Raw genomic sequence first — 15,266 nt, forward strand, 5'->3', positions numbered from 1 at the left:
CGAGTACAGCCAAGGGGGGCTGTGTGAGAGAAACAGCAGCGGAGCTGCTGTTGTGGATCGGGCCGACATTGGAGTCAGCACCGTGGAGAAGCTACAGAGTAAAGACAGCCGTGTGGGTGTACAGCACGAACCGAATAAAGGACACTGAGCCAGACATCGTGGTCCAGTCGTTTATTACACTGGTGTCGGAAGTGCAACGGCATGTCGAAACAAGTGAGGAAGAAAGTTACTCCGGCGCCTGCATCGGCTTCTTCGTCCGACGACGACGAACTCCCTCCAACCACGGATCCTGTTGGGGTGGTGGAGGAGAGCCCGGCTGAGGCGACCACGGGAACAGGAGTGGAGGATGTTGGCGCGGTGGCGGGTCCGTCGACATCATCAGACGCGGATCAACGATGGCAAGCGATGGCGGTACAACTGGAGGCACTTAAGGACGTCCTGGCGCATCTATGCCATCTCGTCGCGCCAGGGACGATGGATGATGCAATTGGTGCTCCGCGGGCCGCCACGTTGCCTGTCCTGCCGCCGCCATTGCCCACGCGGCAGGAGGCCGCCATTTTGCGCGCTCCGTGGCGCCAAACCGCCATCTTGGCCACGCCGCGGGCCGACGCCATTTTGAATTTGCCATCACAACCACCACCATTGGAAGACGGCGGGAAGAGGAGTCGGAGTCGCCACCTTACAACGGTTAAAGAATTTTCCGTCGGTGGGGACTGGAGCGCGTTCGCCTGCCGCTTCTTGGCGGCGGTACGCACAGCAAGATGGACCGATGCGGAGGCTTTGGAGGTGTTGCCGACTCTCCTGGACGACGAATCTGTCCGATTCTTCCGTTCCATAACGACCGATAAGAAGGCAACTTTATGTGGTGTTTTTCAAGAAATGGCCGATGCTTATGAGCCACCAGATGATGCGCATCGGCGATTCGCTCAACGACAACGAGCACCAGAGGAGTCGCCCGTGGCGTTCAGGGGTGCGGTGCTGGAGCTGGCCATGGCAGCTTATCCTGAGACGCCACAGGACCTGCTCGAGCCTCTCATATTACGGAAAATGTTGGAGCTGTCTCGGGATCTAGGGATCCCCATGCCTGTGTGTGGGCATGAGAAGCTAACTTCCCGGACGGCTGCTAAGTGTCTCGATGCGCAATTCAACCTCCGTCGCTGGAAACAAGTGACGGCGTGGACGGGGGGGCCCGTCAAAGAAGAGGATGCGCTGGGGTGGAACCCTGCGCAGGCTGTCTATGTTCCGGATGACCGGGGCCCTCAACAACTGACGGCCGCCTCCGCTCCATGGACGGGACGCGGCGGGCCGAGACCGCGCGCGGCGCTACCAGAACGGGCCCGTCAGGAGGCGAGGCCTGCGCTTCGGCGCAACGAGGCCGAATGTTTCCGCTGCGGGCGTAGGGGCCACTACGCCAGAGACTGCTGGGCCCGCTTCCCGGCTCCGCCGCAGCAGGAGGCCTCGGCACCGGTCAAGTCGGCTAAAGATCCTCCGAAACAGGCATGTCGGCACGCACCAGACACTCGGCAAGGCTTTCCACCTCACCCACCACCTGTGTTGCGCGATCCTATTGTTGTTGTTAAAGAAAGGCCATCGACGGGGCCTTGTCATTCAGTTACGCAGTGGCGCAAATTGGCACGGAGAGTTGTCGCGGCCGCTACGGGTTCGTCCACTGTACCGGGGTCCATACAAGGTGTGGACGTGCGCATTTTGGTCGACTCGGGGGCGTCTGCGACTATTATATCGGATGTCATTTTCCATCTGTTGGGCATTCCGCCGGGGGCTGTGCGTCCGGTTTATGGGTCGTGCGTCGCTGCGAACGGGGGTAGCATGGGTATCGTGGGTCAGGTGGATGCTAAGATATCTATTGGGGATGTGTCGGCCTCGGGTGTTGTGTTGATATCGAGATCTTTGGCGGTTCCTTGTTTGTTAGGCACCGATTTTTTGGCTAAGATGCCCATTTTGATCAAAATCAATGAGAATTGTATTGAACTGCCGGGGGGCCGTCAAATCTCGTTTCTGCCGTCGCCCTGGGGGCGACCTGCTTCGGCCGTACAAGTGCAGGCGCTGTCCGTCGCATCTGTGGACATCCCACCTGGTACACAGATGCTTATACCCTTGCGGTATCGGAAGCCCCTGCCTGATCGGCTAGGAGCAGTAGGGGTCTTGTTGTCACCGTCCGCCGCGATAACAACCGGGTTGGCGTTAGTGGGGGCACAGACCATCGTCCGGCCGGATCAATTACCGTTTTTACAGGTGCTTAATGCGGGGGGAGAAAACGTCCGTGTCCCGGCCGGTACGGTTGTGGCACATGCCACTACGGCGTTTGCGACCCATGATTGTCCACATAGCCGGGGAGTTGTTGCTGGGGTTTCCGAGCCAAGGAGTTCGGATGATCGTTGGGTTGCTCATTTATGTGACGAAAATTCTTCCCTGTCCATGGAGCAACGTGGTGAGCTGCGTAAATTGTTGTTGACATATTCCGATGTGTTCAGCTCCGATGATTTGGATTTGGGCCGCACTTCGTTGCTTTACCATCACATTGAGACGGGCGATGCTGCCCCTATTCGATTAAATTCGCATCGGATGAGTCCTGCGGAGCGAGAACACGTACGGGGGGCAGTGGAAGACATGTTGGCTGCGGACATTATATCGCCATCTAACAGCCCATGGGGCGCTCCAGTCGTCTTGGTTAAGAAGAAGGATGGCAAATTGCGATTTTGTGTTGATTTCCGCAAATTGAATAAGATATCGGTGGCAGATGCGTACCCCCTGCCGCGTATGGATGACTCCCTCGACGCATTGTCGGGGGCTAAGTTCTTTTCCACACTGGACCTCTCTTCGGGATTTTGGCAGCTTCCCCTTGACGAGTCCTCACGGGAGAAAACCGCATTCCGTACGCCGCAGGGGTTATTTCAATTCAACTGTCTCCCGATGGGATTGAATGCGGCCCCTGCTACATTTCAAAGATTGATGGAGCTCGTTTTGACGGGGTTGCAGTGGGAGACATGTCTTATATATTTGGACGATATCATTGTCTTCAGCCGCACATTCGATGAACATTTGACGCGGCTGGAGACAGTGTTCACGAGGATGCGTTCTGCCAAATTGAAATTCAAACCAAAGAAATGTCACCTACTGCAACGGTCCGTCCGCTATTTGGGGCACATTGTGAGCGCTGAGGGAGTGTCCACGGATCCGGAAAAGACGGCGTGCGTCCGGGATTGGCCGACTCCGGCCACCGTGGGGGATGTTCGGCGGTTTTTGGGATTTGCCTCGTATTACCGAAGATTTGTGCCGGGTTTTGCGACGATTGCGAGGCCTTTGCATCTCCTTACGGGTAAAGGACGGAAGTTTGTTTGGGGACAGCCGGAGGAGGCGGCCTTTCGGAGTCTGCGTGATCTATTGGCCACGGCCCCAACATTGGATTATCCCGATTTCGATCACCCATTCATTCTTGATACGGACGCGAGTGACACAGGTATTGGGGCGGTGTTATCACAGTCTAAAGGGGGTGTAGAGCATGTCGTGGCGTATGGTAGCCGAGTCTTGTCTCCTGCGGAAACCCGCTACTGTGTCACTCGCAGAGAACTATTGGCGGTTGTTTTTTTCCTACGGCAATTTCGACCATACCTCTACGGTCGTTCTTTTATTGTGCGTACGGATCATGCGGCCTTGCAATATGCCCTTAAAATTGACCAGCCATCCGGACAGTTGGCACGTTGGTTGGACACGCTACAGGAATTTTCCTTCCAAATTCAACATCGGAAGGGAGTGCGCCATGCGAACGCTGACGCACTTTCCAGATTACCGCGGCGCGCCCCTTGTAAATGTGAGTCGGGGACGCATAGGTGTTCGCCGATTCCAAACCCCCCTCAGCCGCTTACGTTGGCCGTCGAGAAGTCGGACACTCCGATGGAACCGGGACCGGCTGACGGGGTTTTGAATCTGCCGCGGTCTGTCTGGATCCGGGAACAGATGATGGATGAGTCATTGGTGTCCTTGCGGAAGCGGTCTGCTAAGGACAATGGGAATCCGAGTACGGCTGTGGGGCCGCAAACCGCTCTCCGAGATGGTCTGCTTATGTGGCGGGAGGGGTTCCAGGAACGTTGGCGCCTGGTGGTACCAACGTCCTTGCGATTCGAGTTGATTAGAACCCTCCATTGTGACACTCTCTTACATTTAGGGGTGCAGAAGACCTTGTTGACGTTGCAACGTCATTATTTTTGGCACGGCATGGCGACAGATGTCGTAGGGCACGTGCGCGCGTGCCCTGCGTGTGCACAACGTAAGCCGCCGAAACATCCTTACGTGCCGCCTCTCCAGTCGATTCAGGTGTCTCGAGTCAATGAATTGGTGGCACTGGACATATTGGGACCTTTTCCACCATCGGCGAGGGGTAATAAATATTTGCTGGTAGGGGTTGAGTACCTCTCCCGTTGGCCGATGGCCTGGCCGTTGCCCGATCAGTCGGCCGCGGCCATTACCGACGCCTTTTTGTTTGGGTATATTATGGATAAGGGGGCGCCTGAGAGACTCCTCACGGACCAGGGCAGGAATTTCTCTTCTAAATTATTGGCGGAAGTGTGCGCGGGCCTTGGGACTAAGAAAGTACGGACATCCCCATACCATCCGCAGACGGATGGTATGGTTGAACGGCTGAACAGGACATTGTCTGCCATGCTTTGCCATACCGTGAGTGAACAACAATCAGATTGGGATCTGCACATCCCCGGGGTGCTTTCGGCGTACAGGATGACGCCTCATGCGGCTACAGGATATTCGCCGTTTTACCTTATGTATGGTCGGGAAAACGTGCCGCCGGTGGATGTGCAATTGGGAACTGGGGTGAAGGGACCTCGTAAACCACTTCCTGAATACATTCAGGACACGGTTCGCCGAGTCACGGAGGCGCGGGAGAATGCCCGCGTGGCTACGGCCAAAGCCCAGGCCCGGAACGAGCGATATGCGCGACGGTCTGAGGGGGAGTGCCCTTGGAAGGTTGGGGACCTAGCCTGGCTTCATTGTCCACAGGTACGTCCGGGGACCTCGCCGAAATTGCACAAACCCTGGCATGGTCCCGTACGCCTCATTGCGGTTCCCAACCCACAGTCAGCACGCGTCCAGATTGGGTCTCGTCGCTGGGTTGTGCATACGTCGCGCTTGAAACCATATGTTGCTCCCTTACATGATGCGTCATCCCCCAATGTTGCCTTGCCGGGGTCTGTTGCTGCTGACTCTCCCCTGCCTGCGTCCATTGATCTTGCTAGAGCGCCTGTCGTACCTGTTCCAGACAGGCCGGCCGTGACATTGCGGGGGACGAGGGGCCCTGCTCGGAGGACGCCTGCCAGGTCTGCGGGACCTTCGAGCCCTGCAGCCCTTCCGACCCAGCTGCGGGCACGGTCACAGGACAAGCCCAAGACTAACTCTTTAGAGACACGGGACGGCGGTGGACTTCCAGCTGCGACAGGGGGATTACCCCCTGTCGTTCCTCGACTTTCATCGCGTTCCCGTTCTGCGAGTGGGCCGCCGACCGTCCGGGACGGGCCGGCGACCCGCACACGTTCCAAATCGCTTACGTTTCGTTGATTGTTGTTGTCTTGTTATTTTTTTCTTACAGTTGTATTTATTGCATGCTTTTTGTACGTTCGTTGATGTTAATTGCGTTGTTGTTGTTGTTCTTGCTGTTACATTGTATGCTTAGTGTCCTTTAGGGGGGGAAGCTCGGTTCGCCGCATTACGATTTGCTATTGGTCAGCCGAGGTCGGCTGGGATTTTTCTACGGGGGAGGGTGGTGTAATGCGGGCGTAAGCGACCTTCCGGATGTGACGTCACGGGGGGTGGAGTCATGTGACGTGGGGGGAAGGTTCGGGTCCTTAAGCGGGTAAACCGGAAGGGGAAGGCAGTCGGGGTGTGAGCGGAAAAGAGTGAGGCCACGCGGGCGAGTGTGGAGAGGGGGGGGCGCCGACGGCCATCGGGAGCCAACCCCGAAGATAAGAGGAAGCTGCGGAGTGGTGTGCAGCTGCAGAGGAGACAGCCAGAAGGGCTGCGTGTTAGAGGCAGCGGTGTGGCTGCCAGGAGGAGCTGCGGAGAGAGAGAGAGAGAGGGCTGCATGTTAGAGGCAGCAGTGTGGCTGCCAGGAGGAGCTGCGGAGAGAGAGAGAGACAGCAAGAGGCTGTCAGAGCTGCGGAGGGAGAGGAGTTGCAGCGAGTACAGCCAAGGGGGGCTCTGTGAGAGAAACAGCAGCGGAGCTGCTGTTGTGGATCGGGCCGACATTGGAGTCAGCACCGTGGAGAAGCTACAGAGTAAAGACAGCCGTGTGGGTGTACAGCACGAACCGAATAACGGACACTGAGCCAGACATCGTGGTCCAGTCGTTTATTACACATGTACTGTGTGTGTGTACTGTGTGTGTACTTCGTTTGTACTGCGTGTATTTAACGCGCTACTCGTGCCGTTTCGTTTTGTGCATCCCCTTTTTTTTGGAGCTAAACTCAACTCAATTATTTTTATTTTAGAAACTAAACATGTTTTTTGTATTTTACCCGGTAAGGCCCACTGAGCTCTCGAACTCTTTTTCATAATCGACCTGACCACAAATGATAACTCAACGCGGTGGCCTTAGGGGCCGTCCATAAATGGCGTCACGCACCTGGGGGGGTGGGTCAGATATTTGTGACGATGGGGGGGGGGGTTTGAGAAATGTGACGTCACGTCAAAATGCGCAACTTTAAATCAATATAAACAACACGTTCTATTTAAGGCCTCGCTACAGAGACAATCTCCCTCTCTGTGTCTGTGTTACTCTCTCTATGTATCTTGGTGATATCTGTCTGCTTATATGTCTGTCTATAGTTTTCTGGTTAAAATTTGTGTTGCTATTTCATTTATACCTGATGATGATTGCTTGTGTTGCAATCGAAACGTCGTATGTTATTATTTAATTTATTATTTTATCTTTAGACGTGACTTTACCGAAAGAACCATAGAGTAATTCCTGCAGTCACGAAAGCTCCAAATTCAAGATTGAACCACTTCTACGGGGAAGTTCCAAGTTTATCTTTTTCTCTCTCTCTCTCTGGATTTTTTGTTTTCTCTCTCTGCCTGTGTATTTAGTGTTTTTCTGTCTCCACTCGTTTTTTGTCGTTCTTATGTTCTGCTCTGGCTGTGTGTCTCCGTTCCTCTTGTTTTATGTTTTGTCTTTCTTTGGAATTTTCACACTTAAATTCTAACTTAGCAATCTTTGAAATACGTAATCGACCAGGCTATGCGTTAATTGTGTGTTGACCGACTCTCTGTGTTGTATTACATAACATTTCGATATTTTGCTAGGTTATTTAATTTAGTGTGGTTTTTTCTCCCTCTCTCCGAATGTTCAAGCTTGCTTACTTTACCAGGCGTGCTTCGTATTCATTGACATGTACATTTTTTCTCTAACCCCTCCAACTCTTTCTGACACCGCCCCCTCTGTCTATTTAAGGCCTCGCTACAGAGACAATCTCCCTCTCTGTGCCTGTGTTACTCTCTCTCTATGTATCTTGGTGATATCTGTCTGCTTATATGTCTGTCTATAGTTTTCTAGTTAAAATTGTTGTTGCTATTTCATTTATACCTGATGATGATTGCTTGTGTTGCAATCGAAACGTCGTATGTTATTATTTAATTTATTATTTTATCTTTAGACGTGACTTTACCGAAAGAACCATAGAGTAACACGTTCTACTTAAATGTCGATTTAAAGCTTTCGTGACTGCAGGGATTCATCTTCTTGGTTCTTTCGGTAAAGTCACGTAGAAGGAAAATAATAAAATAAAAATAAAACATAATAAAATAATTCTCACGACGTTTCGGCCACAACGCAAGCAGCCGTCTTCAGGTGGAGAACAGGTCTGTCGAGAAGGCAGAGTCTGAATGGCACGCCCCAGGCTTGGAGCGACTATTTATGCTGGGATGGAGGGGCGAAGAGCGTCTTGACAAAATAATTTGCATATCAAGAGGAATTTAGCATATTTATGGGAAATGCAGATATGCATGGGCATGATGACTTTAAACCCCTCGCCAAACCTCCTACGCATTTCACAAGTAGTACTAATCGCATATGCACAGCTCCAGTGGCTTCCTAATATCGAAGGAAGAGCATTCCAGACGGCCTCAAAAGCTCCAGTGGCTTCCTGATATTGGAGGGAAGAGCGTTCCAGACGGCCGCAGAAGCGTGGTGATGGCCGTATGACGATGGCCGGTGGTCGGGACTAATGACAGAGCGGCAGCCGAAGGGGTGGACGCATCCGAGAGCACATTCAGCGCGGAGATGGAGCCATGAGACCGGGTTGTGTGCAGGCCCCAAGGTGGATCACCTTGCATCGCAGGACCGCGGGGGATGTGACGGCTCGGAGAGGCTTTTAAAGTTCAACATACATACACCCAGCGGTGGATACGCTGCCACATTCAGGTTAACGGGGCAAACAAGCTACGAGGAAGACAACAACAACTCAGCACGTTCGTCAACAATGCTGCGTGTGCGTCACCTGAAAAGGAAACGGATAAAGCAGTCGACGGTTCGGGCAATGGCCATTCTTCATACTGCGAAAAATAAATTATTAGTTCAGTGGCCTTTACCTGGTAAGATTAAACGTAGTTTAGTTGTATTTGTATATTTTAAAAGTAATGTGTTTACCTTTCCTACACATTGTATTCCTATCGTGTTTTTGTAAAGAGCTTTATAGCTCATCGGATTCCTCCAGTCCAAATAACGATTCTGATTCTGGATTCAAGCTGAAAGCGAGAAGCCGAGTAGTGTGTGCTGCGTCATTGATGACGTTGGCACGCACCACGCATGCTCGCGTGCCCTGCTGACCTTAGCGGGCGCTCCCTGACAAGCGAGCGTGTCCACATGGAGGCTTTGTGTCTCGTCCTGCAGGCTGGGATGGTACCTGCAGACGCAGCTCCCCGCGGCCGCCCGCAGGGAGTGTTCAAGCAGCCAGGCGGCAGGTCAGTACGGGGGGAAGCATTCGATTTATTTGCACGGTGATCGAACCTAAAATAAACCAGTGATGTATGAATGAACGTTGAACTTCTTTCACAACGTACGCAGCCAACCGTGTTAATCAGAGGTGCTGGGGGAGATGGGCAACAAACTAAACACAAAAGTGGTTCGTAAGAAATTCGTTTTCAATTTAGTGGAAAGTAGTGTAGTGTGTATTGTTGTGTATAGTGTGTGTAGTGTGTAGTAGTATATAGTGTAGTATTAATTTTGGTTCTTTCACACCATGCGTAGCCAACCCTGCTAATCTTGTGAGAGTTTTGCTAAGTGATGTGATGACCCCGATGGTGATGGGACTGTAAGGTCTGGTCATTTGACTTTCATAAAAGTTGGTTTGAGGTACAGGGTCAGCCCCACAATTTCTTGCTCACAGCACTGCTGTCAGAATGGCTTCCGTTGTCGGCATGGTGTAATTCAGTGCTGTGGAGGTGGCAGCGAGGGTTGGTGGATCGCTCCACACAAACTTTGTGAAACTCCTCTCCCAAGGGCGTCCAGGAGGATCCATACTCTGGCTTGCCAGGAGAGGGCGGGGCGGCTAAATGTGAATTCCACCTGTTCCATCTGTACGGGATAGCGTGAGTTTTGATGGGTGTCCAGTTCACCGCTGAATCTCTGAACGCGTAAGCAGTTTAGCGTTCATTTTATTTAGAGGCGTAGCGCCGTTATTAAAGACATAACTCACCGCAGAGAACCGATAGCGACACGACCTCACTCTACAATAGCCGGCGACAAACTGTGCCACACGCCCCCCTGCATGGCCTTGTGGGAGCCTCGGTACCGATAAAGTTATTTTATTCTAGTGTTTCTTCCAGTTTCCAATGGCGTGTATATCATCAGAACAGAATCGGAAAATAAACTTACGACATACACATATGTTATTGGAATGGCAAAGGGTTAATATGTATAGAGGATCGCAGAGCTTGGCCAATTGTTGGTAGTGCCGGTTTAGCACGTGGCCACTGCCTGCCCCTGCTTGTCTCTGGCTCCTGGTTGAAGCCTCTCACTCGTTCTCTCTCCCAGAGCAAGCGCCGTGCGGCACCGCCGCAGCGCTACAAGTTGGAATGATAGAGTCCCTCTACGGGGGGACTTAGAAAATAATCAAAATAACCCGTTGAGAAATTGATCACGTGGGATTCCAATTCATTAACAGCATGATCAACATAATTATAGGTTGGTTTAAGTAATTGATTTGCAAATGATAGAATTTATGTTTTTTAAATTGACATCGTGTTCTCTTACAGAGAGATGAAGACATTTAGTAATTTTCCACGTCTTTGATGTGTTGCTTTTTAACCAAAGAAATCATAAACATCTCACCACGGTGGCTAGGAGATGTTAACTACCTCGCCTAATATACAGGAGGTCATGGGTTCGATCCCGGCCCTGACGCCTCTGCATTCGGAGTTTGAATGTTTTCCCTGTTGTCACGTGGATTTTTCTCCAGGTTCCTCTGGTTGTTCTCTTCCATATTTAGAATCGACATGCTTTAAGAGTATTTGGCTGCTATAAATGTCCAAGTGATAAGCCACTTCCTTGGGCTATGATTTGTGATAGCCCAAGGACGCTTGTGAAAAATAGCTGAATAGCTCAGTAGGCCCTTATCTGGTAAAATAAAAAATAGTTTTTAGCAACAAATATTTTTTGTATTCACTCGGTGATAAAAATAAACTGAAGGATTCACCAAACCCTGAGCAAGGAAATCTCCGTTGACGTCCTTGTCCAATTAAACTTGTCTGCCTCTGAGACAGCTGAAGTGGCAGGTAAAAGCCACACGTACAACCCGAGAGCATGCAATCTGGCAAACAAGTCCATCATTCATTCAATCTTGATTTTACGTGCCAATATCGCCCTCAATAAAGTCGGCATCAGTGCACATTACTGCAGATCGGGAACGGTACAGGGGGCATGCAGCAACAGCAACGAGAGAGGAAACCTGTCATGACCTCAGCGGCTAACACCGACTGCAACCACGCGCAAAATAATGTGCAACCGTGCGCAACGCATTTCACGAGGGTAAGTAAGTAGTAAATACAAATAGATCAAATTACAAGTAAAGAGACAGTTTTATGCGTCTTGCACAGACCACGGAATTGAGAGGCACTCTGCACCAGAGGTCGCAACCGGGTACCCGATACCCGTACCCTACCCGATACCCGGCTACCTGTACCCGGCCGGGTACGGGTACCCGTTTGCGACCCTGGTGCGGCCGGGTACGGGTATTGGTAGGCCGTGAGTCACTGGTGAGTAACCGTTTGTCACTCATTTCCCAACGTCTTGTCTCTTCTCACAATTCAAGTTCCTAGAATCAACCCACCTGCGCCTGCAACATGGCTTCATCCCAGAGGTCGCAATTGGGTACTTGTACCCTACCCGATACCCGGCCGGGTACGGGTAGCCGGGTATCGGGTAGGGTACGGGTACGGGTACCCGTTTGCGACCCTGGTGCGTCCGGGTACGGGTAAGGAATCAAAACCCGTTTGCGACCTCTGCTCTGCACGTTTTGGATGTCCATCAAGAGAGCATAGCGCTGAAGAATATTGGAAAGAGTGAGCAACGTTGCACCCGTGGCACACACCACGGGTAGGGGAGTGGAGTCAAGGATGGAGGGATTCTCTCTCAGCTCAGTGACTTTGGTTTAACAGGCAAATGAATACAACCAGGGGGCGTGACTTTTAAACTAACACCTTCACGTTTTCAATGGCACGCGAGTGTGGCACATTAACAAGTTGTATGTATGTTGAACTTTCTTTGCTCCGTACGTAGCCAACCGTGCTGATTGGAAGTGTGGATATTAGCATTATGTTGTTGATATACAACATTATTAATACATTTATTACATTAATAGCATGGCTGCCAAAGGTGTGCTTCAGTCACTCCATACAGATGAAATACACTTGATTGTCATCTATATATAAGGGAAATTTGTGAATGAGTGTCTGTTCAAAATGTTTAGCATACTTCCCGATATGCAACAAACTTGAAATTTGGCATGTGGGTAGGTTTCAGACTGCACACAATGCAAAAAGTATAAAAATAGACTTTTGTATTTTGGGGGGGCGCAATAATGGATATATTTTGCATGGCAAGTGAGCGGTGACGTCACATCTGTGATGTCACCCGCATGCGGCAGCGTCACGCAGTGTGCCTGCTGACGTCACGCATCCCCCCCCCACCCTTCGCGTAGGCCGTGTATTATTCAGAGACAAAAATCCAAGTCCCAGGCAAAGCCGGATAGTAAAGCTAGTAGAATATAAAGCATAATACGCGACCATTTAAACATTCACCGTTTAGGTTTTTAGTGTCCACGTTGGGGAAGTAAGATAAATGAAACGTTTACCTCTGTGCTGACATTGCATTGAAATACTCATTCTCTCCTCACCCCGTTTGTGCAGGTACTGGCATGCTAATGACTGAAGGTATGTAATATGTCTGTTTGTAATCTTGACCTGCTGTGTTCCAGTTTGTTTAAACGTACAGTCCCTGAGGGACAGAAGTAAAGATTGTATGTCATCCGAGCCGCGTACCGGTGTACCGCCAATACGTTTATTTATCCCCTAACAAAGCCAACTTTCATCATGAAGTGTCGTGGAGTTCAACTGGACTACGTGCGGTGAACTGTGTGATGAAGGCTTGCTGACAAAGGTCGTATCAGAGCCACGTGTGATATTTTAGCTACCAGCTAGGATGGTGGGATGCCCCATACACAATGTCACGTGTTGTTTTAAACTTCTAAAAATATGGTGACCCATGGGAACACAGTCACTGTTTTTCTCAGCCGTCGGGCTGCTAATTAAAGTTATGTGTGTTCCAACTAACGCTCCGGCTTTGCTGCCCACGGCGCTCTTAGCACATAGAGTCCATGGTCAATCTTCGGATTTGTCCTGATCACTTACAAGTTGCCTTAAATGGCCCTCGTTCAAATGGCATTGGCTTCCCAATCGTAAGAGAGTGTGTACGATTGCCAACGTGTGGTTCATCACGTACAAATTTGATCAGCGTGGCAGAGAAAATTAGTAAGTGGAACCATTCGAGGCGGTGTTTGGAAATAACCCCAATTGTGGTGAGCGTAACGCGTGCCTCCACTGGCAGATAGAAGCCGTTGCCGCGTGTCCATTACACGACCAGTCACACTCTTCAGGCAGCGATTATAATAATAATGTCAACTTGTAACAACAACAATAATAACAACGCCGACTTGTAACGCCGCTCCACTACCCCACAGTGTTCACTCCTCGCTTGCGTGGAGAGAAGATGACAAACCACAGACGAGCGGCAAGGCAGCACCAGCAGCAGCCACGCGATGAGCTGGCGCTAAAAAACTATTGCCCAAGCTTTGCCGGTCCTCTATATATGAAGTAGTTTTTGGCCAATTTGGTAATGGCTCGCCGCATGGCAGCTTGCTTGTGGTTCTTTGTCCTCTCTCTGTGACCCAGGAGCGAATGCAGCGGCGGTGGCGGCGCACTGTTACAAGTTGACATTACTGTCCGTTTACAGTCGTAAAAACGAAGTGGCAAAATTAACAATATCATCATTTTAGATTATTTTAAGAATGTATCGTTTGCGATAGTTTGATAAGTGTTTGCCAAATTTTTTTCACAGTACGGAAAAAGCTGCAAGAAATCATCGGTGTGTCCGACTTGTGGAGGTAAGATCATCATCGTCATCCTCAGCAGCTATGATCTATCCACTGCTGGATGAAGGCCGCCCCAAGCCTTCGTCATCCCTCACAGACTCACCTGCCAACAGTCCACGTGGCTTCTGGACACCCGCTAATCTCATTGCCCCATCTCTGCATTGGACGTTCTCTCGTGCGCGTTCCGCTCTTTGGCTGCCACTTCGTAGTTTCAGCATGACTATGTGGCCCGGCCGTTAGCTGCTTGTAGCGGACGGTCACGGTTACAATCCAACGGCCACCCTGATTATTACCGCAGGAGTAATAATCATCATTGTAATACAGCAAACCCTTCCCTCTCACGGGTTTAGCTCTCGCGCCTAATTTATCGAGGTACAGTTCAACGATCGCACCCCAGTGGCTCGACCATTCGCGGTTGCCTGTGAGATTTCTGCACACATTGTAACTGTACTGCTCATGACGATGCTGCTGTGTATGAACGCACGTGCCATCTTGTCTCCACGCGCCATCTTGTCTCGCAAGCGGCCCATCGCAGGTGCTAGGGCACACGCCATTTCCAGCCTACACTGAATAGCCAGCAAGGTTCAGTCGCACAATTTTTCTTCCTGTAGTATACACTACTTCTTCGAGGATACGTGTATAGTATTGTACACTACATTACTTTTTTTCATTCCATACATTTGATTACGTGTCTGTCTATGTGCCTCCTGTTCTGTGTTTAATCTCTCTCTTAAATTTAGCAATCTTTGGAAGAACATAATCAACCAGGTAGGGTGTGTTGTATTGCATTATATTTCTAAGTTTACTAGGTTTTGCTTTCTCTTTCATTTGTACCTGATGATGATTGCTTGTGTTGCAATCGAAACGTCGTATGCTATTATTTAATTTATTATTTTCTCTTTCTACGTGACTTTACCGAAAGAACCAAAGAGTAATTCCTTGCCAGACGGATACGCTTCGTGGTACTGCGGCGTTGTGACATCTCTTCTTGTTATTTCATTCCTCTCTCCACAAATATAAAGAAATAATAATATTTTGTTTTATATACAGCGTTGTGGCCCGTGCAAATTGAAAATCTCACAATCGCTGAGGAACCACAGCTGCAAGGCAGCAGCCAGGCGATGAGCCGACACTACCAGCAATTGCCTAATCTCTGCGGTCCTCTCTGCATTACGATGTTTCGAGCCAACAGATGAGTTTATACATGTGAGAAGAAACTGGGCCACTTCAAGAGTGGGCAATACTGTATCCCCTACAGAAGGGACGGATCATATTATTGGGCACGTTGCTCTACCCACCTTTGCCTGACGAGGCAGGAAATGGCTCCTTCTCGACGCCCACAGGAAAGGATTTTCACGTCGTTTTTACCACGATCCACCAAACCCTTGTAACCGTGCGCCGCCCCCCCTCGCCGCCGCACCGCATTCGCTCGCCCTGGGTCACAGAGAGAGGACAACTCAGAGCCATTACCAAATTGGCCAAAAACTACTTTATACAGTAAAACCTTGGATGGTGAGCATAATTCATTCCGGAAACGTGTTTGTAATCCAAAGCACTCGTAGATCAAAGCACTCGTATATCAGTTGTGATCACGTG

The 15,266-nt window shown here is 50.4% G+C and overlaps 1 protein-coding gene across 1 annotated transcript in view; it reads left to right on the plus strand.

The window, feature by feature from the left end:
- Window positions 1–15,266, plus strand: part of ACOT9 (acyl-CoA thioesterase 9) — a 36,052-nt gene that overhangs the window by 4,155 nt on the left and 16,631 nt on the right. Inside the window, exons 2-4 of the mRNA XM_078876226.1 lie at window positions 8,915–8,985; window positions 12,430–12,453; window positions 13,637–13,682. Of these exons, the coding sequence (XP_078732352.1) occupies window positions 8,915–8,985; window positions 12,430–12,453; window positions 13,637–13,682 (141 nt within the window). The remainder of the gene's footprint in view (window positions 1–8,914; window positions 8,986–12,429; window positions 12,454–13,636; window positions 13,683–15,266) is intronic.

The sequence above is a fragment of the Lampetra fluviatilis genome, chromosome 43 (assembly GCF_964198595.1).
Source record: "Lampetra fluviatilis chromosome 43, kcLamFluv1.1, whole genome shotgun sequence".
In the NCBI taxonomy this organism is placed as follows: Eukaryota; Metazoa; Chordata; class Hyperoartia; order Petromyzontiformes; family Petromyzontidae; genus Lampetra; species Lampetra fluviatilis.